The following is a 20,291-nucleotide window of genomic DNA, read 5'->3' as shown; positions in this document are numbered from 1 at the left end:
TCAGACCTCAGTGCTATAGGCAGTAGAGTTCACCTTTAGATGACTGTAACCCATGTTTTTTGGATAAACTAAGCAACTTCTTCAAAGCATAGCAGTGGTCACCAAAGCTAAGGTGAATATGCTTACAATCTGTTATTTCCTCTCTTCAATCCCATTCTTAAAACAATGTGCTGACTGAAGTATCTTTGCCTGTCCAGTGATGGCACACAGTGCTCAGGTTCTAGAGGGTATCACTTTCCTTGTAATTTCCTTTCACATGTTATATCAAACTGATGTCCATAACTACCTCAGGTCTTAAGATAATTATTATTACACTTATATTCCTTGCTTCCTTCATTTACATTTACTCCTCTAGAAGAGTTTATATCTTTTAATTTGGGGCATAATTGTCAAGAATAAAGTGACTACCATTTGCTCTTTATATTTGGCATATAGGGAGAAATCGGCAAGGAAATGTATGTCATTAAGCAAGGAGAAGTCCAAGTTCTTGGAGGAGCTGATGGTGCTCAAGTTCTGGTTACTCTGAAAGCTGGGGCAGTGTTTGGAGAAATCAGGTATCTAAAAGACACCTTGTAATATTGAAGTCTGTCATTTGTTATAAAAGAAAAGCCTTGGGTCATAAAATAAGTAAAGTTCCCGCTCAAATTCACCAATGGTTTGATTGTGCTGACAGCATTGATAAAATAAGGATTTTCACATTTCTATTTATCCTTTCCCTTCCCCAAAAGACCTAGCTCATTCAGCCCTTTAGGCCCAGGACTTAGGTCAGTGCCTAGCATAAAGTAGATGCTCAATATATGTTGAATAATGAATGTGTGAATAAATGAATGGATGAATGATGAAAGAAGAGATTGGGAGAGTTAGTCGTCAGATTGTTGGAGAACTTGAATGCCAGGCTAAGACAATAGTTTTGAGTAGGTGAGTGATAATGATTATCATTGTGGGACCAAATTGCCTGAGTCCAAACCCCAGTACCACCACTTACAATCTTTGCTCCGTTGTTACTTGACCCCTCTGTCCTTCATCTTAATAATTAGAAGAACAATAGTGAATATCTTAGAGGGTTGGTAAGTGAATTAATTCATGAAAAGCACTTAGAACAATGTCCAGCATCTATTAGGAGCTCAATAAATATTAACTATTGTTATTATTATTTCCTATTGGTCAGGAGAAGTTTATCCTACAAGTAAGTCCCCAAGAGTAAGAATAGGAGTATTGGGGCAAGATGGCGGAAGAGTAAGACGCGGAGATCACCTTCCTCCCCACAGATACATGAGAAATACATCTACACGTGGAACTGCTCCTACAAAACACCCACTGAACGCTGGCAGAAGACGTCAGACCTCCCAAAAGGCAAGAAAATCCCCACGTACTTGGGTAGGGCAAAAGAAAAAAGAAATAACAGAGACAAAAGAATAGGGACGGGACCTGCACCAGTGGGAGGGAGCTGTGAAGGAGGAAAGGTTTCCACACACTAGGAAGCCCCTTCGTGGGCAGAGACTGCGGGTAGCAGAGGGGGGAAGCTTCGGAGCCACGGAGGAGAGCGCAGCCACAGTGGTGCGGAGGGCAAAGCGGAGATTCCCGCACAGAGGAGCGGTGCCGACCAGCACTCACCAGCCCGAGAGGCTTGTCTGCTCAGCCGCCGGGGCGGGCGGGGCCTGGGAGCTGGGGCTCGGGCTTCGGTGCTAGCCGGGAGGGAGTCCGGGAAAAAGATTGCAGCTGCCAAAGAGGCAAGAGAATTTTTCTTGCCTCTTTGTTTCGCGGCGCGCAAGGAGAGGGGATTCAGAGCGCCGCCTAAACGAGCTCCAGAGACGGGCGCGAGCCGCGGCTATCAGCGCGGATCCCACAGCAACAGGGACGCAGAGGGAAAAACGGAGAGATTCCCGCACAGAGGCTCGGCGCCGAGCAGCACTCACCAGCCCGAGAGGCTTGTCTGCTCACCCGCCGGGGCGGGCGGGGGCTGGGAGCTGAGGCGCGGGCTTCGGTCGGATCCCAGGGAGAGGACTGGGGTTGGCTGCGTGAACACAGCCTGAAGGGTCTAGCGCACCACAACTAGCCGGGAGGGTGCACGAGAAAAGGTCTGCAGCTGCCAAAGAGGCAGGAGACTTTTTCTTGCCTCTTTGTTTCGCGGCGTGCAAGGAGAGGGTATTCAGAGCGCCACTTAAATGAACTCCAGAGACGGGCGCGAGCCGCGGCTATCAGCGCGGACCCCAGAGACGGGCATGAGATGCTAAGGCTGCTGCTGCCGCCACCAAACAGCCTGTGGGCGAGCACAGGTCATTCTCCACACCGCCCCTCCCGGGAGCCTGTGCAGCCCGCCACGGCCAGGCTCCCGTAATCCGGGGACAACTTCCCCGGGAGAGCGCACGGCGCGCCTCAGGCTGCTGCAACGTCACGCCGGCTTCTGCCGCCGCAGGCTCGCCCCGCCTCCTCCGTACCGCTCCCTCCCCCCGGCCTGACTGAGCCAGAGCCCCCGAATCAGCTGCTCCTTTAACCCCGTTCTGTCTGGGCGGGGAACAGACGCCCTCAGGGGACCTACACGCAGAGGCGGGTCCAAATCCAAAGCTGAACCCCGGGAGCTGTACGAACAAAGAAGAGAAAGGGAAATCTCTCCCAGCAGCCTCAGAAGCAGCGGATTAAAGCTCCACAAACAACTTGATGTGCCTGCATCTGTTGAATACCTGAATAGACAACGAATCATCCCAAATTTAGGAGGTGGACTTTGGGAGCAGGATATATTAACTTTTCCCCTTTTCCTTTTTTTTGTGACTGTAGATGTGTATGCTTCTGGGTGAGATTTTGTCTGTATAGCTTTGCTCTCACCCTTAGTCCTAGGGTTAGGTCCGTCCGTTTTTTTTTTTTTGGCTTAAAAATTTTTTTTCCCCTAATAAATGTTTTCTTAATAATTTTTTCCTTATTTTCTATTTTTAAAAAAATTTTTAATAAGTTTTTTCATATTTTTTATTTTAAAAAATTAAAAAATTTTTTTCTTAATAAATTTTTTCTAAATAATTTTTTCTTATTTTTAGTATAAAAAATTAATAAATCTATTTTTAAAAATTAAAAAAAATTTTTTTTTCTTAATAAATTTACTCTTAATAATTTTTTTTCTTATTTTTTATTATAATTGCTTTATTTTATTTTATTTTATCCTCTTTTTTTCTTTCTTTCCATTTTTTTCCCTTTTATTCTGAGCCGTGTGGATGAAAGGCTCTTGGTGCTCCAGCCAGGCATCAGGGCTGTGCCTCTGAGGTGGGAGAGCCAACTTCAGGACACTGGTCCACAAGAGACCTCCCAGCTCCACGTAATACCAAACGGCGAAAATCTCTCACAGATCTCCATCTCAACATCAAGACCCAGCTTCACTCAACGACCAGCAAGCTACAGTGCTGGACACCCTATGCCAAACAACTAGCAAGACAGGAACACAGCCCCATCCATTAACAGAGAGGCTGCCTAAAATCATAATAAGGCCACAGACACCCCAAAACACACCACCAGACGTGGACGAACCCACCAGAAAGACAACATCCAGCCTCATCCACCAGAACACAGGCACTAGTTCCCTCCACCAGGAAACCTACACAACCCACTGAACCAACCTTAGCCACTGGGGACAGATACCAAAAACAACGGGAACTACGAACCTGCAGCCTGTGAAAAGGAGACCCCAAACACAGTAAGATAAGCAAAATGAGAAGACAGAAAAACACACAGCAGATGAAGGAGCAGGGTCAAAACACACCAGACCTAACAAATGAAGAGGAAATAGGTAGTCTACCTGAAAAAGAATTCAGAATAATGATAGTAAGGATGATCCAAAGTCTTGGAAATAGAATAGACAAAATGCAAGAAACATTTAACAAGGACGTAGAAGAACTAAAGAGGAACCAAGCAACGATGACAAGCACAATAAATGAAATTAAAAATACTCTAGATGGGATCAATAGCAGAATAACTGAGGCAGAAGAACGGATAAGTGACCTGGAAGATAAAATGGTGGAAATAACTACTGCAGACCAGAATAAAGAAAAAAGAATGAAAAGAACTGAGGACAGTCTCAGAGACCTCTGGGACAACATTAAACGCACCAACATTCGAATTATAGGGGTCCCAGAAGAAGAAGAGAAAAAGAAAGGGACTGAGAAAATATTTGAAGAGATTATAGTTGAAAACTTCCCTAATATGGGAAAGGAAATAGTTAATCAAGTCCTGGAAGCACAGAGAGTCCCATACAGGATAAATCCAAGGAGAAACACACCAAGACACATATTAATCAAACTATCAAAAATTAAATATAAAGAAAACATATTAAAAGCAGCAAGGGAAAAACAACAGATAACACACAAGGGCATCCCCATAAGGTTAACAGCTGATCTTTCAGCAGAAACGCTGCAAGCCAGAAGGGAGTGGCAGGATATACTTAAAGTGATGAAGGAGAAAAACCTACAACCAAGATTACTCTACCCAGCAAGGATCTCATTCAGATTTGATGGAGAAATTAAAACCTTTACAGACAAGCAAAAGCTGAGAGAGTTCAGCACCACCAAACCAGCTTTACAACAAATGCTAAAGGAACTTCTCTAGGCAAGAAACACAAGAGAAGGAAAACACCTACAATAACAAACCCAAAACATTTAAGAAAATGGGAATAGGAACATACATATCGATAATTACCTTAAATGTAAATGGATTAAATGCTCCCACCAAAAGACACAGACTGGCTGAATGGATACAAAAACAAGACCCATATATATGCTGTCTACAAGAGACCCACTTCAGACCTAGAGACACATACAGACTGAAAGTGAGGGGATGGAAAAAGATATTCCATGCAAATGGAAATCAAAAGAAAGCTGGAGTAGCAATTCTCATATCAGACAAAATAGACTTTAAAATAAAGACAATTACAAGAGACAAAGACGGACACTATATAATGATCAAGGGATCGATCCAAGAGGAAGGTATAACAATTGTAAATATTTATGCACCCAACATAGGAGCACCTCAATACATAAGGCAAATACTAACAGCCATAAAAGGGGAAATCGACAGTAACACAATCATAGTAGGGGACTTTAACACCCCACTTTCACCAATGGACAGATCATCCAAAATGAAAATAAATAAGGAAACACAAGCTTTAAATGATACATTAAACAAGATGGACTTAATTGATATTTATAGGACATTCCACCCAAAAACAACAGAATACACATTTTTCTCAAGTGCTCATGGAACATTCTCCAGGATAGATCATATCTTGGGTCACAAATCAAGCCTTGGTAAATTTAAAAGAATTGAAATCGTATCAAGTATCTTTTCCGACCACAACGCTATGAGACTAGATATCAATTACAGGAAAAGATCTGTAAAAAATACAAACACATGGAGGCTACACAATACACTACTTAATAACGAAGTGATCACTGAAGAAATCAAAGGGGAAATCAAAAAATACCTAGAAACAAATGACAATGGAGACACGACGATCCAAAACCTATGGGATGCAGCAAAAGCAGTTCTAAGAGGGAAGTTTATAGCAATACAAGCCTACATCAAGAAACAGGAAACATCTCGAATAAACAACCTAACCTTGCACCTAAAGCAATTAGAGAAAGAAGAACAAAAAAACCCCAAAGCTAGCAGAAGGAAAGAAATCATAAAGATCAGATCAGAAATAAATGAAAAAGAAATGAAGGAAACAATAGCAAAAATCAATGAAACTAAAAGCTGGTTCTTTGAGAAGATAAACAAAATTGATAAACCATTAGCCAGACTCATCAAGAGAAAAAAGGAGAAGACTCAAATTAATAGAATTAGAAATGAAAAAGGAGAAGTAACCACTGACACTGCAGAAATACAAACGATCATAAGAGATTACTACAAGCAACTCTATGCTAATAAAATGGACAACCTGGAAGAAATGGACAGATTCTTAGAAATGCACAACCTGCCGAGACTGAACCAGGAAGAAATAGAAAATATGAACAGACCAATCACAAGCACTGAAATTGAAACTGTGATTAAAAATCTTCCAACACACAAAAGCCCAGGACCAGATGGCTTCACAGGCGAATTCTATCAAACATTTAGAGAAGAGCTAACACCTATCCTTCTCAAACTCTTCCAAAATATTGCAGAGGGAGGAACACTCCCCAACTCATTCTACGAGGCCACCATCACCCTGATACCAAAACCAGGCAAAGATGTCACAAAGAAAGAAAACTACAGGCCAATATCACTGATGAACATAGATGCAAAAATCCTCAACAAAATACTAGCAAACAGAATCCAACAGCACATTAAAAGGATCATACACCATGATCAAGTGGGGTTTATTCCAGGAATGCAAGGATTCTTCAATATACGCAAATCAATCAACGTGATACATCATATTAACAAATTGAAGGAGAAAAACCATATGATCATCTCAATCGATGCAGAGAAAGCTTTCGACAAAATTCAACACCCATTTATGATAAAAGTCCTGCAGAAAGTAGGCATAGAGGGAACTTTCCTCAACATAATAAAGGCCGTATATGACAAACCCACAGCCAACATTGTCCTCAATGGTGAAAAACTGAAACCATTTCCACTAAGATCAGGAACAAGACAAGGTTGCCCACTCTCACCACTATTATTCAACATAGTTTTGGAAGTGTTAGCCACAGCAATCAGAGACGAAAAAGAAATAAAAGGAATCCAAATCGGAAAAGAAGAAGTAAAGCTGTCACTGTTTGCAGATGACATGATACTATACATAGAGAATCCAAAAGATGCTACCAGGAAACTACTAGAGCTAATCAATGAATTTGGTAAAGTAGCAGGATACAAAATTAATGCACAGAAATCTCTTGCATTCCTGTATACTAATGATGAAAAATCTGAAAGTGAAATTAAGAAAACACTCCCGTTTACCATTGCAACAAAAAGAATAAAATACCTAGGAATAAACCTACCTAAGGAGACAAAAGACCTGTATGCAGAAAATTATAGGACACTGATGAAAGACATTAAAGATGATACAAATAGATGGAGAGATATACCATGTTCTTGGATTGGAAGAATAAACATTGTGAAAATGACGCTGCTACCCAAAGCAATCTACAGATTCAATGCAATCCCTATCAAACTACCACTGGCATTTTTCACAGAACTAGAACAAAAAATTTCACAATTTGTATGGAAACACAAAAGACCCCGAATAGCCAAAGCAATCTTGAGAACGAAAAATGGAGCTGGAGGAATCAGGCTCCCTGACTTCAGACTATATTACAAAGCTACAGTAATCAAGACAGTTTGGTACTGGCACAAAAACAGAAATATAGATCAATGGAACAGGATAGAAAGCCCAGAGATAAGCCCACGCACATATGGTCACCTTATCTTTGATAAAGGAGGCAAGCATATACAGTGGAGAAAAGACAGCCTCTTCAATAAGTGGTGCTGGGAAAATTGGACAGGTACATGTAAAAGTATGAAATTAGAACACTCCCTAACACCATACACAAAAATAAACTCAAAATGGATTAAAGACCTAAGTGTAAGGCCAGACACTATCAAACTCTTAGAGGAAAACATAGGCAGAACACTCCATGACATAAGTCACAGCAAGATCCTTTTTGACCCAGGTCCTAGAGAAATGGAAATAAAAACACAAATAAACAAATGGGACCTAATGAAACTTAAAAGCTTTTGCACAGCAAAGGAAACCATAAACAAGACCAAAAGACAACCCTCAGAATGGGAGAAAATATTTGCAAATGAAGCAACGGACAAAGGATTAATCTCCAAGATTTACAAGCAGCTCATGCAGCTCAATAACAAAAAAACAAACAACCCAATCCAAAAATGGGCAGAAGACCTAAATAGACATTTCTCCAAAGAAGAGATACAGATTGCCAACAGACACATGAAAGAATGCTCAACATCATTAATCATTAGAGAAATGCAAATCAAAACTACAATGAGGTATCATCTCACACCGGTCAGAATGGCCATCATCAAAAAATCTAGAAACAATAAATGCTGGAGAGGGTGTGGAGAAAAGGGAACACTCTTGCACTGTTGGTGGGAATGTAAATTGATACAGCCACTATGGAGAACAGTATGGAGGTTCCTTAAAAAACTAAAAATAGAACTACCATATGACCCAGCAATCCCACTACTGGGCATATACTCTGAGAAAACCATAATTCAGAAAGAGTCATGTACCAAAATATTCATTGCAGCTCTGTTTACAATAGCCAGGACATGGAAGCAACCTAGGTGTCCATCATCGGATGAATGGATAAAGAAGATGTGGCACATATATACAATGGAATATTACTCAGCCATAAAAAGAAATGAAATGGAGGTGTTTGTAATGAGGTGGATGGAGTTAGAGTCTGTCATACAGAGTGAAGTAAGTCAGAAAGAGAAAAACAAATACAGTATGCTAACACATATATATGGAATCTAAGGGAAAAAAAAAAAAAAAAAAAAAAAAAAAAAAAAAAGAGGTCATGAAGAACCTAGTGGCAAGATGGGAATAAAGACACAGACCTACTAGAGAATGGACTTGAGGATATGGGGAGGGGGAGGGGTGAGATGTGACAGGGTGAGAGAGTGTCATGGACATATATACACTACCAAATGTAAAATAGATAACTAGTGGGAAGCAGCCGCATAGCACAGGGAGATCAGCTCGGTGCTTTGTGACCACCTAGAGGGGTGGGATAGGGAGGGTGGGAGGGAGGGAGATGCAAGAGGGAAGAGATATGGCAACATATGTATATGTGTAACTGATTCACTTTGTTGTAAAGCAGAAGCTAGCACACCATTGTAAAGCAATTATACTTCAATAAAGATGTTTAAAAAAAAAAAAAAAAAATAAAAAAAAAAAAAAATAAAAGACACCTTGTAATATTGAAGTCTGTCATTTGTTATAAAAGAAAAGCCTTGGGTCATAAAATAAGTAAAGTTCCCGCTCAAATTCACCAATGGTTTGATTGTGCTGACAGCATTGATAAAATAAGGATTTTCACATTTCTATTTATCCTTTCCCTTCCCCAAAAGACCTAGCTCATTCAGCCCTTTAGGCCCAGGACTTAGGTCAGTGCCTAGCATAAAGTAGATGCTCAATATATGTTGAATAATGAATGTGTGAATAAATGAATGGATGAATGATGAAAGAAGAGATTGGGAGAGTTAGTCGTCAGATTGTTGGAGAACTTGAATGCCAGGCTAAGACAATAGTTTTGAGTAGGTGAGTGATAATGATTATCATTGTGGGACCAAATTGCCTGAGTCCAAACCCCAGTACCACCACTTACAATCTTTGCTCCGTTGTTACTTGACCCCTCTGTCCTTCATCTTAATAATTAGAAGAACAATAGTGAATATCTTAGAGGGTTGGTAAGTGAATTAATTCATGAAAAGCACTTAGAACAATGTCCAGCATCTATTAGGAGCTCAATAAATATTAACTATTGTTATTATTATTTCCTATTGGTCAGGAGAAGTTTATCCTACAAGTAAGTCCCCAAGAGTAAGAATAGGAGTATTGGGGCAAGATGGCGGAAGAGTAAGACGCGGAGATCACCTTCCTCCCCACAGATACATGAGAAATACATCTACACGTGGAACTGCTCCTACAAAACACCCACTGAACGCTGGCAGAAGACGTCAGACCTCCCAAAAGGCAAGAAAATCCCCACGTACTTGGGTAGGGCAAAAGAAAAAAGAAATAACAGAGACAAAAGAATAGGGACGGGACCTGCACCAGTGGGAGGGAGCTGTGAAGGAGGAAAGGTTTCCACACACTAGGAAGCCCCTTCGTGGGCAGAGACTGCGGGTAGCAGAGGGGGGAAGCTTCGGAGCCACGGAGGAGAGCGCAGCCACAGTGGTGCGGAGGGCAAAGCGGAGATTCCCGCACAGAGGAGCGGTGCCGACCAGCACTCACCAGCCCGAGAGGCTTGTCTGCTCAGCCGCCGGGGCGGGCGGGGCCTGGGAGCTGGGGCTCGGGCTTCGGTGCTAGCCGGGAGGGAGTCCGGGAAAAAGATTGCAGCTGCCAAAGAGGCAAGAGAATTTTTCTTGCCTCTTTGTTTCGCGGCGCGCAAGGAGAGGGGATTCAGAGCGCCGCCTAAACGAGCTCCAGAGACGGGCGCGAGCCGCGGCTATCAGCGCGGATCCCACAGCAACAGGGACGCAGAGGGAAAAACGGAGAGATTCCCGCACAGAGGCTCGGCGCCGAGCAGCACTCACCAGCCCGAGAGGCTTGTCTGCTCACCCGCCGGGGCGGGCGGGGGCTGGGAGCTGAGGCGCGGGCTTCGGTCGGATCCCAGGGAGAGGACTGGGGTTGGCTGCGTGAACACAGCCTGAAGGGTCTAGCGCACCACAACTAGCCGGGAGGGTGCACGAGAAAAGGTCTGCAGCTGCCAAAGAGGCAGGAGACTTTTTCTTGCCTCTTTGTTTCGCGGCGTGCAAGGAGAGGGTATTCAGAGCGCCACTTAAATGAACTCCAGAGACGGGCGCGAGCCGCGGCTATCAGCGCGGACCCCAGAGACGGGCATGAGATGCTAAGGCTGCTGCTGCCGCCACCAAACAGCCTGTGGGCGAGCACAGGTCATTCTCCACACCGCCCCTCCCGGGAGCCTGTGCAGCCCGCCACGGCCAGGCTCCCGTAATCCGGGGACAACTTCCCCGGGAGAGCGCACGGCGCGCCTCAGGCTGCTGCAACGTCACGCCGGCTTCTGCCGCCGCAGGCTCGCCCCGCCTCCTCCGTACCGCTCCCTCCCCCCGGCCTGACTGAGCCAGAGCCCCCGAATCAGCTGCTCCTTTAACCCCGTTCTGTCTGGGCGGGGAACAGACGCCCTCAGGGGACCTACACGCAGAGGCGGGTCCAAATCCAAAGCTGAACCCCGGGAGCTGTACGAACAAAGAAGAGAAAGGGAAATCTCTCCCAGCAGCCTCAGAAGCAGCGGATTAAAGCTCCACAAACAACTTGATGTGCCTGCATCTGTTGAATACCTGAATAGACAACGAATCATCCCAAATTTAGGAGGTGGACTTTGGGAGCAGGATATATTAACTTTTCCCCTTTTCCTTTTTTTTGTGACTGTAGATGTGTATGCTTCTGGGTGAGATTTTGTCTGTATAGCTTTGCTCTCACCCTTAGTCCTAGGGTTAGGTCCGTCCGTTTTTTTTTTTTTGGCTTAAAAATTTTTTTTCCCCTAATAAATGTTTTCTTAATAATTTTTTCCTTATTTTCTATTTTTAAAAAAATTTTTAATAAGTTTTTTCATATTTTTTATTTTAAAAAATTAAAAAATTTTTTTCTTAATAAATTTTTTCTAAATAATTTTTTCTTATTTTTAGTATAAAAAATTAATAAATCTATTTTTAAAAATTAAAAAAAATTTTTTTTTCTTAATAAATTTACTCTTAATAATTTTTTTTCTTATTTTTTATTATAATTGCTTTATTTTATTTTATTTTATCCTCTTTTTTTCTTTCTTTCCATTTTTTTCCCTTTTATTCTGAGCCGTGTGGATGAAAGGCTCTTGGTGCTCCAGCCAGGCATCAGGGCTGTGCCTCTGAGGTGGGAGAGCCAACTTCAGGACACTGGTCCACAAGAGACCTCCCAGCTCCACGTAATACCAAACGGCGAAAATCTCTCACAGATCTCCATCTCAACATCAAGACCCAGCTTCACTCAACGACCAGCAAGCTACAGTGCTGGACACCCTATGCCAAACAACTAGCAAGACAGGAACACAGCCCCATCCATTAACAGAGAGGCTGCCTAAAATCATAATAAGGCCACAGACACCCCAAAACACACCACCAGACGTGGACGAACCCACCAGAAAGACAACATCCAGCCTCATCCACCAGAACACAGGCACTAGTTCCCTCCACCAGGAAACCTACACAACCCACTGAACCAACCTTAGCCACTGGGGACAGATACCAAAAACAACGGGAACTACGAACCTGCAGCCTGTGAAAAGGAGACCCCAAACACAGTAAGATAAGCAAAATGAGAAGACAGAAAAACACACAGCAGATGAAGGAGCAGGGTCAAAACACACCAGACCTAACAAATGAAGAGGAAATAGGTAGTCTACCTGAAAAAGAATTCAGAATAATGATAGTAAGGATGATCCAAAGTCTTGGAAATAGAATAGACAAAATGCAAGAAACATTTAACAAGGACGTAGAAGAACTAAAGAGGAACCAAGCAACGATGACAAGCACAATAAATGAAATTAAAAATACTCTAGATGGGATCAATAGCAGAATAACTGAGGCAGAAGAACGGATAAGTGACCTGGAAGATAAAATGGTGGAAATAACTACTGCAGACCAGAATAAAGAAAAAAGAATGAAAAGAACTGAGGACAGTCTCAGAGACCTCTGGGACAACATTAAACGCACCAACATTCGAATTATAGGGGTCCCAGAAGAAGAAGAGAAAAAGAAAGGGACTGAGAAAATATTTGAAGAGATTATAGTTGAAAACTTCCCTAATATGGGAAAGGAAATAGTTAATCAAGTCCTGGAAGCACAGAGAGTCCCATACAGGATAAATCCAAGGAGAAACACACCAAGACACATATTAATCAAACTATCAAAAATTAAATATAAAGAAAACATATTAAAAGCAGCAAGGGAAAAACAACAGATAACACACAAGGGCATCCCCATAAGGTTAACAGCTGATCTTTCAGCAGAAACGCTGCAAGCCAGAAGGGAGTGGCAGGATATACTTAAAGTGATGAAGGAGAAAAACCTACAACCAAGATTACTCTACCCAGCAAGGATCTCATTCAGATTTGATGGAGAAATTAAAACCTTTACAGACAAGCAAAAGCTGAGAGAGTTCAGCACCACCAAACCAGCTTTACAACAAATGCTAAAGGAACTTCTCTAGGCAAGAAACACAAGAGAAGGAAAACACCTACAATAACAAACCCAAAACATTTAAGAAAATGGGAATAGGAACATACATATCGATAATTACCTTAAATGTAAATGGATTAAATGCTCCCACCAAAAGACACAGACTGGCTGAATGGATACAAAAACAAGACCCATATATATGCTGTCTACAAGAGACCCACTTCAGACCTAGAGACACATACAGACTGAAAGTGAGGGGATGGAAAAAGATATTCCATGCAAATGGAAATCAAAAGAAAGCTGGAGTAGCAATTCTCATATCAGACAAAATAGACTTTAAAATAAAGACAATTACAAGAGACAAAGACGGACACTATATAATGATCAAGGGATCGATCCAAGAGGAAGGTATAACAATTGTAAATATTTATGCACCCAACATAGGAGCACCTCAATACATAAGGCAAATACTAACAGCCATAAAAGGGGAAATCGACAGTAACACAATCATAGTAGGGGACTTTAACACCCCACTTTCACCAATGGACAGATCATCCAAAATGAAAATAAATAAGGAAACACAAGCTTTAAATGATACATTAAACAAGATGGACTTAATTGATATTTATAGGACATTCCACCCAAAAACAACAGAATACACATTTTTCTCAAGTGCTCATGGAACATTCTCCAGGATAGATCATATCTTGGGTCACAAATCAAGCCTTGGTAAATTTAAAAGAATTGAAATCGTATCAAGTATCTTTTCCGACCACAACGCTATGAGACTAGATATCAATTACAGGAAAAGATCTGTAAAAAATACAAACACATGGAGGCTACACAATACACTACTTAATAACGAAGTGATCACTGAAGAAATCAAAGGGGAAATCAAAAAATACCTAGAAACAAATGACAATGGAGACACGACGATCCAAAACCTATGGGATGCAGCAAAAGCAGTTCTAAGAGGGAAGTTTATAGCAATACAAGCCTACATCAAGAAACAGGAAACATCTCGAATAAACAACCTAACCTTGCACCTAAAGCAATTAGAGAAAGAAGAACAAAAAAACCCCAAAGCTAGCAGAAGGAAAGAAATCATAAAGATCAGATCAGAAATAAATGAAAAAGAAATGAAGGAAACAATAGCAAAAATCAATGAAACTAAAAGCTGGTTCTTTGAGAAGATAAACAAAATTGATAAACCATTAGCCAGACTCATCAAGAGAAAAAAGGAGAAGACTCAAATTAATAGAATTAGAAATGAAAAAGGAGAAGTAACCACTGACACTGCAGAAATACAAACGATCATAAGAGATTACTACAAGCAACTCTATGCTAATAAAATGGACAACCTGGAAGAAATGGACAGATTCTTAGAAATGCACAACCTGCCGAGACTGAACCAGGAAGAAATAGAAAATATGAACAGACCAATCACAAGCACTGAAATTGAAACTGTGATTAAAAATCTTCCAACACACAAAAGCCCAGGACCAGATGGCTTCACAGGCGAATTCTATCAAACATTTAGAGAAGAGCTAACACCTATCCTTCTCAAACTCTTCCAAAATATTGCAGAGGGAGGAACACTCCCCAACTCATTCTACGAGGCCACCATCACCCTGATACCAAAACCAGGCAAAGATGTCACAAAGAAAGAAAACTACAGGCCAATATCACTGATGAACATAGATGCAAAAATCCTCAACAAAATACTAGCAAACAGAATCCAACAGCACATTAAAAGGATCATACACCATGATCAAGTGGGGTTTATTCCAGGAATGCAAGGATTCTTCAATATACGCAAATCAATCAACGTGATACATCATATTAACAAATTGAAGGAGAAAAACCATATGATCATCTCAATCGATGCAGAGAAAGCTTTCGACAAAATTCAACACCCATTTATGATAAAAGTCCTGCAGAAAGTAGGCATAGAGGGAACTTTCCTCAACATAATAAAGGCCGTATATGACAAACCCACAGCCAACATTGTCCTCAATGGTGAAAAACTGAAACCATTTCCACTAAGATCAGGAACAAGACAAGGTTGCCCACTCTCACCACTATTATTCAACATAGTTTTGGAAGTGTTAGCCACAGCAATCAGAGACGAAAAAGAAATAAAAGGAATCCAAATCGGAAAAGAAGAAGTAAAGCTGTCACTGTTTGCAGATGACATGATACTATACATAGAGAATCCAAAAGATGCTACCAGGAAACTACTAGAGCTAATCAATGAATTTGGTAAAGTAGCAGGATACAAAATTAATGCACAGAAATCTCTTGCATTCCTGTATACTAATGATGAAAAATCTGAAAGTGAAATTAAGAAAACACTCCCGTTTACCATTGCAACAAAAAGAATAAAATACCTAGGAATAAACCTACCTAAGGAGACAAAAGACCTGTATGCAGAAAATTATAGGACACTGATGAAAGACATTAAAGATGATACAAATAGATGGAGAGATATACCATGTTCTTGGATTGGAAGAATCAACATTGTGAAAATGACGCTGCTACCCAAAGCAATCTACAGATTCAATGCAATCCCTATCAAACTACCACTGGCATTTTTCACAGAACTAGAACAAAAAATTTCACAATTTGTATGGAAACACAAAAGACCCCGAATAGCCAAAGCAATCTTGAGAACGAAAAATGGAGCTGGAGGAATCAGGCTCCCTGACTTCAGACTATATTACAAAGCTACAGTAATCAAGACAGTTTGGTACTGGCACAAAAACAGAAATATAGATCAATGGAACAGGATAGAAAGCCCAGAGATAAGCCCACGCACATATGGTCACCTTATCTTTGATAAAGGAGGCAAGCATATACAGTGGAGAAAAGACAGCCTCTTCAATAAGTGGTGCTGGGAAAATTGGACAGGTACATGTAAAAGTATGAAATTAGAACACTCCCTAACACCATACACAAAAATAAACTCAAAATGGATTAAAGACCTAAGTGTAAGGCCAGACACTATCAAACTCTTAGAGGAAAACATAGGCAGAACACTCCATGACATAAGTCACAGCAAGATCCTTTTTGACCCAGGTCCTAGAGAAATGGAAATAAAAACACAAATAAACAAATGGGACCTAATGAAACTTAAAAGCTTTTGCACAGCAAAGGAAACCATAAACAAGACCAAAAGACAACCCTCAGAATGGGAGAAAATATTTGCAAATGAAGCAACGGACAAAGGATTAATCTCCAAGATTTACAAGCAGCTCATGCAGCTCAATAACAAAAAAACAAACAACCCAATCCAAAAATGGGCAGAAGACCTAAATAGACATTTCTCCAAAGAAGAGATACAGATTGCCAACAGACACATGAAAGAATGCTCAACATCATTAATCATTAGAGAAATGCAAATCAAAACTACAATGAGGTATCATCTCACACCGGTCAGAATGGCCATCATCAAAAAATCTAGAAACAATAAATGCTGGAGAGGGTGTGGAGAAAAGGGAACACTCTTGCACTGTTGGTGGGAATGTAAATTGATACAGCCACTATGGAGAACAGTATGGAGGTTCCTTAAAAAACTAAAAATAGAACTACCATATGACCCAGCAATCCCACTACTGGGCATATACTCTGAGAAAACCATAATTCAGAAAGAGTCATGTACCAAAATATTCATTGCAGCTCTGTTTACAATAGCCAGGACATGGAAGCAACCTAGGTGTCCATCATCGGATGAATGGATAAAGAAGATGTGGCACATATATACAATGGAATATTACTCAGCCATAAAAAGAAATGAAATGGAGGTGTTTGTAATGAGGTGGATGGAGTTAGAGTCTGTCATACAGAGTGAAGTAAGTCAGAAAGAGAAAAACAAATACAGTATGCTAACACATATATATGGAATCTAAGGGAAAAAAAAAAAAAAAAAAAAAAAAAAAAAAAAAAAAGAGGTCATGAAGAACCTAGTGGCAAGATGGGAATAAAGACACAGACCTACTAGAGAATGGACTTGAGGATATGGGGAGGGGGAGGGGTGAGATGTGACAGGGTGAGAGAGTGTCATGGACATATATACACTACCAAATGTAAAATAGATAACTAGTGGGAAGCAGCCGCATAGCACAGGGAGATCAGCTCGGTGCTTTGTGACCACCTAGAGGGGTGGGATAGGGAGGGTGGGAGGGAGGGAGATGCAAGAGGGAAGAGATATGGCAACATATGTATATGTGTAACTGATTCACTTTGTTGTAAAGCAGAAGCTAGCACACCATTGTAAAGCAATTATACTTCAATAAAGATGTTTAAAAAAAAAAAAATAAAAATAAAAAAAAAAAAAAAATAAAAGACACCTTGTAATATTGAAGTCTGTCATTTGTTATAAAAGAAAAGCCTTGGGTCATAAAATAAGTAAAGTTCCCGCTCAAATTCACCAATGGTTTGATTGTGCTGACAGCATTGATAAAATAAGGATTTTCACATTTCTATTTATCCTTTCCCTTCCCCAAAAGACCTAGCTCATTCAGCCCTTTAGGCCCAGGACTTAGGTCAGTGCCTAGCATAAAGTAGATGCTCAATATATGTTGAATAATGAATGTGTGAATAAATGAATGGATGAATGATGAAAGAAGAGATTGGGAGAGTTAGTCGTCAGATTGTTGGAGAACTTGAATGCCAGGCTAAGACAATAGTTTTGAGTAGGTGAGTGATAATGATTATCATTGTGGGACCAAATTGCCTGAGTCCAAACCCCAGTACCACCACTTACAATCTTTGCTCCGTTGTTACTTGACCCCTCTGTCCTTCATCTTAATAATTAGAAGAACAATAGTGAATATCTTAGAGGGTTGGTAAGTGAATTAATTCATGAAAAGCACTTAGAACAATGTCCAGCATCTATTAGGAGCTCAATAAATATTAACTATTGTTATTATTATTTCCTATTGGTCAGGAGAAGTTTATCCTACAAGTAAGTCCCCAAGAGTAAGAATAGGAGTATTGGGGCAAGATGGCGGAAGAGTAAGACGCGGAGATCACCTTCCTCCCCACAGATACATGAGAAATACATCTACACGTGGAACTGCTCCTACAAAACACCCACTGAACGCTGGCAGAAGACGTCAGACCTCCCAAAAGGCAAGAAAATCCCCACGTACTTGGGTAGGGCAAAAGAAAAAAGAAATAACAGAGACAAAAGAATAGGGACGGGACCTGCACCAGTGGGAGGGAGCTGTGAAGGAGGAAAGGTTTCCACACACTAGGAAGCCCCTTCGTGGGCAGAGACTGCGGGGTAGCAGAGGGGGGAAGCTTCGGAGCCACGGAGGAGAGCGCAGCCACAGTGGTGCGGAGGGCAAAGCGGAGATTCCCGCACAGAGGAGCGGTGCCGACCAGCACTCACCAGCCCGAGAGGCTTGTCTGCTCAGCCGCCGGGGCGGGCGGGGCCTGGGAGCTGGGGCTCGGGCTTCGGTGCTAGCCGGGAGGGAGTCCCGGGAAAAAGATTGCAGCTGCCAAAGAGGCAAGAGAATTTTTCTTGCCTCTTTGTTTCGCGGCGCGCAAGGAGAGGGGATTCAGAGTGCCGCCTAAACGAGCTCCAGAGACGGGCGCGAGCCGCGGCTATCAGCGCGGATCCCACAGCAACAGGGACGCAGAGGGAAAAACGGAGAGATTCCCGCACAGAGGCTCGGCGCCGAGCAGCACTCACCAGCCCGAGAGGCTTGTCTGCTCACCCGCCGGGGCGGGGCGGGGGCTGGGAGCTGAGGCGCGGGCTTCGGTCGGATCCCAGGGAGAGGACTGGGGTTGGCTGCGTGAACACAGCCTGAAGGGTCTAGCGCACCACAACTAGCCGGGAGGGTGCACGAGAAAAGGTCTGCAGCTGCCAAAGAGGCAGGAGACTTTTTCTTGCCTCTTTGTTTCGCGGCGTGCAAGGAGAGGGTATTCAGAGCGCCACTTAAATGAACTCCAGAGACGGGCGCGAGCCGGCTATCAGCGCGGACCCCAGAGACGGGCATGAGATGCTAAGGCTGCTGCTGCCGCCACCAAACAGCCTGTGGGCGAGCACAGGTCATTCTCCACACCGCCCCTCCCGGGAGCCTGTGCAGCCCGCCACGGCCAGGCTCCCGTAATCCGGGGACAACTTCCCCGGGAGAGCGCACGGCGCGCCTCAGGCTGCTGCAACGTCACGCCGGCTTCTGCCGCCGCAGGCTCGCCCCGCCTCCTCCGTACCGCTCCCTCCCCCCGGCCTGACTGAGCCAGAGCCCCCGAATCAGCTGCTCCTTTAACCCCGTTCTGTCTGGGCGGGGAACAGACGCCCTCAGGGGACCTACACGCAGAGGCGGGTCCAAATCCAAAGCTGAACCCCGGGAGCTGTACGAACAAAGAAGAGAAAGGGAAATCTCTCCCAGCAGCCTCAGAAGCAGCGGATTAAAGCTCCACAAACAACTTGATGTGCCTGCATCTGTTGAATACCTGAATAGACAACGAATCATCCCAAATTTAGGAGGTGGACTTTGGGAGCAGGATATATTAACTTTTCCCCTTTTCCTTTTTTTTGTGACTGTAGATGTGTATGCTTCTGGGTGAGATTTTGTCTGTATAGCTTTGCTCTCACCCTTAGTCCTAGGGTTAGGTCCGTCCGTTTTTTTTTTTTTGGCTTAAAAATTTTTTTTTCCCTAATAAATGTTTTCTTAATAATTTTTTCCTTATTTTCTATTTTTAAAAAAATTTTTAATAAGTTTTTTCATATTTTTTATTTTAAAAAATTAAAAAATTTTTTTCTTAATAAATTTTTTCTAAATAATTTTTTCTTATTTTTAGTATAAAAAATTAATAAATCTATTTTTAAAAATTAAAAAAAATTTTTTTTTTCTTAATAAATTTACTCTTAATAATTTTTTTTCTTATTTTTTATTATAATTGCTTTATTTTATTTTATTTTATCCTCTTTTTTTCTTTCTTTCCATTTTTTTCCCTTTTATTCTGAGCCGTGTGGATGAAAGGCTCTTGGTGCTCCAGCCAGGCATCAGGGCTGTGCCTCTGAGGTGGGAGAGCCAACTTCAGGACACTGGTCCACAAGAGACCTCCCAGCTCCACGTAATACCAAACGGCGAAAATCTCTCACAGATCTCCATCTCAACATCAAGACCCAGCTTCACTCAACGACCAGCAAGCTACAGTGCTGGACACCCTATGCCAAACAACTAGCAAGACAGGAACACAGCCCCATCCATTAACAGAGAGGCTGCCTAAAATCATAATAAGGCCACAGACACCCCAAAACACACCACCAGACGTGGACGAACCCACCAGAAAGACAACATCCAGCCTCATCCACCAGAACACAGGCACTAGTTCCCTCCACCAGGAAACCTACACAACCCACTGAACCAACCTTAGCCACTGGGGACAGA

At 42.1% G+C, this 20,291-nt stretch overlaps 1 protein-coding gene across 1 annotated transcript in view; it reads left to right on the top strand.

Annotated features, from left to right (window-relative positions):
• Nucleotides 1–20,291, top strand: part of CNGB3 (cyclic nucleotide gated channel subunit beta 3) — a 196,303-nt gene that overhangs the window by 135,222 nt on the left and 40,790 nt on the right. Inside the window, exon 15 of the mRNA XM_061171725.1 lies at nucleotides 436–554. Coding sequence (XP_061027708.1) covers nucleotides 436–554 — 119 coding nt within the window. The remainder of the gene's footprint in view (nucleotides 1–435; nucleotides 555–20,291) is intronic.

The sequence above is a fragment of the Eubalaena glacialis genome, chromosome 17 (genome assembly GCF_028564815.1).
Source record: "Eubalaena glacialis isolate mEubGla1 chromosome 17, mEubGla1.1.hap2.+ XY, whole genome shotgun sequence".
NCBI classification, from domain to species: Eukaryota; Metazoa; Chordata; class Mammalia; order Artiodactyla; family Balaenidae; genus Eubalaena; species Eubalaena glacialis.
Note: the sequence above shows the minus strand (reverse complement) of the source record. Positions and strands in the feature narration are given on the sequence as shown.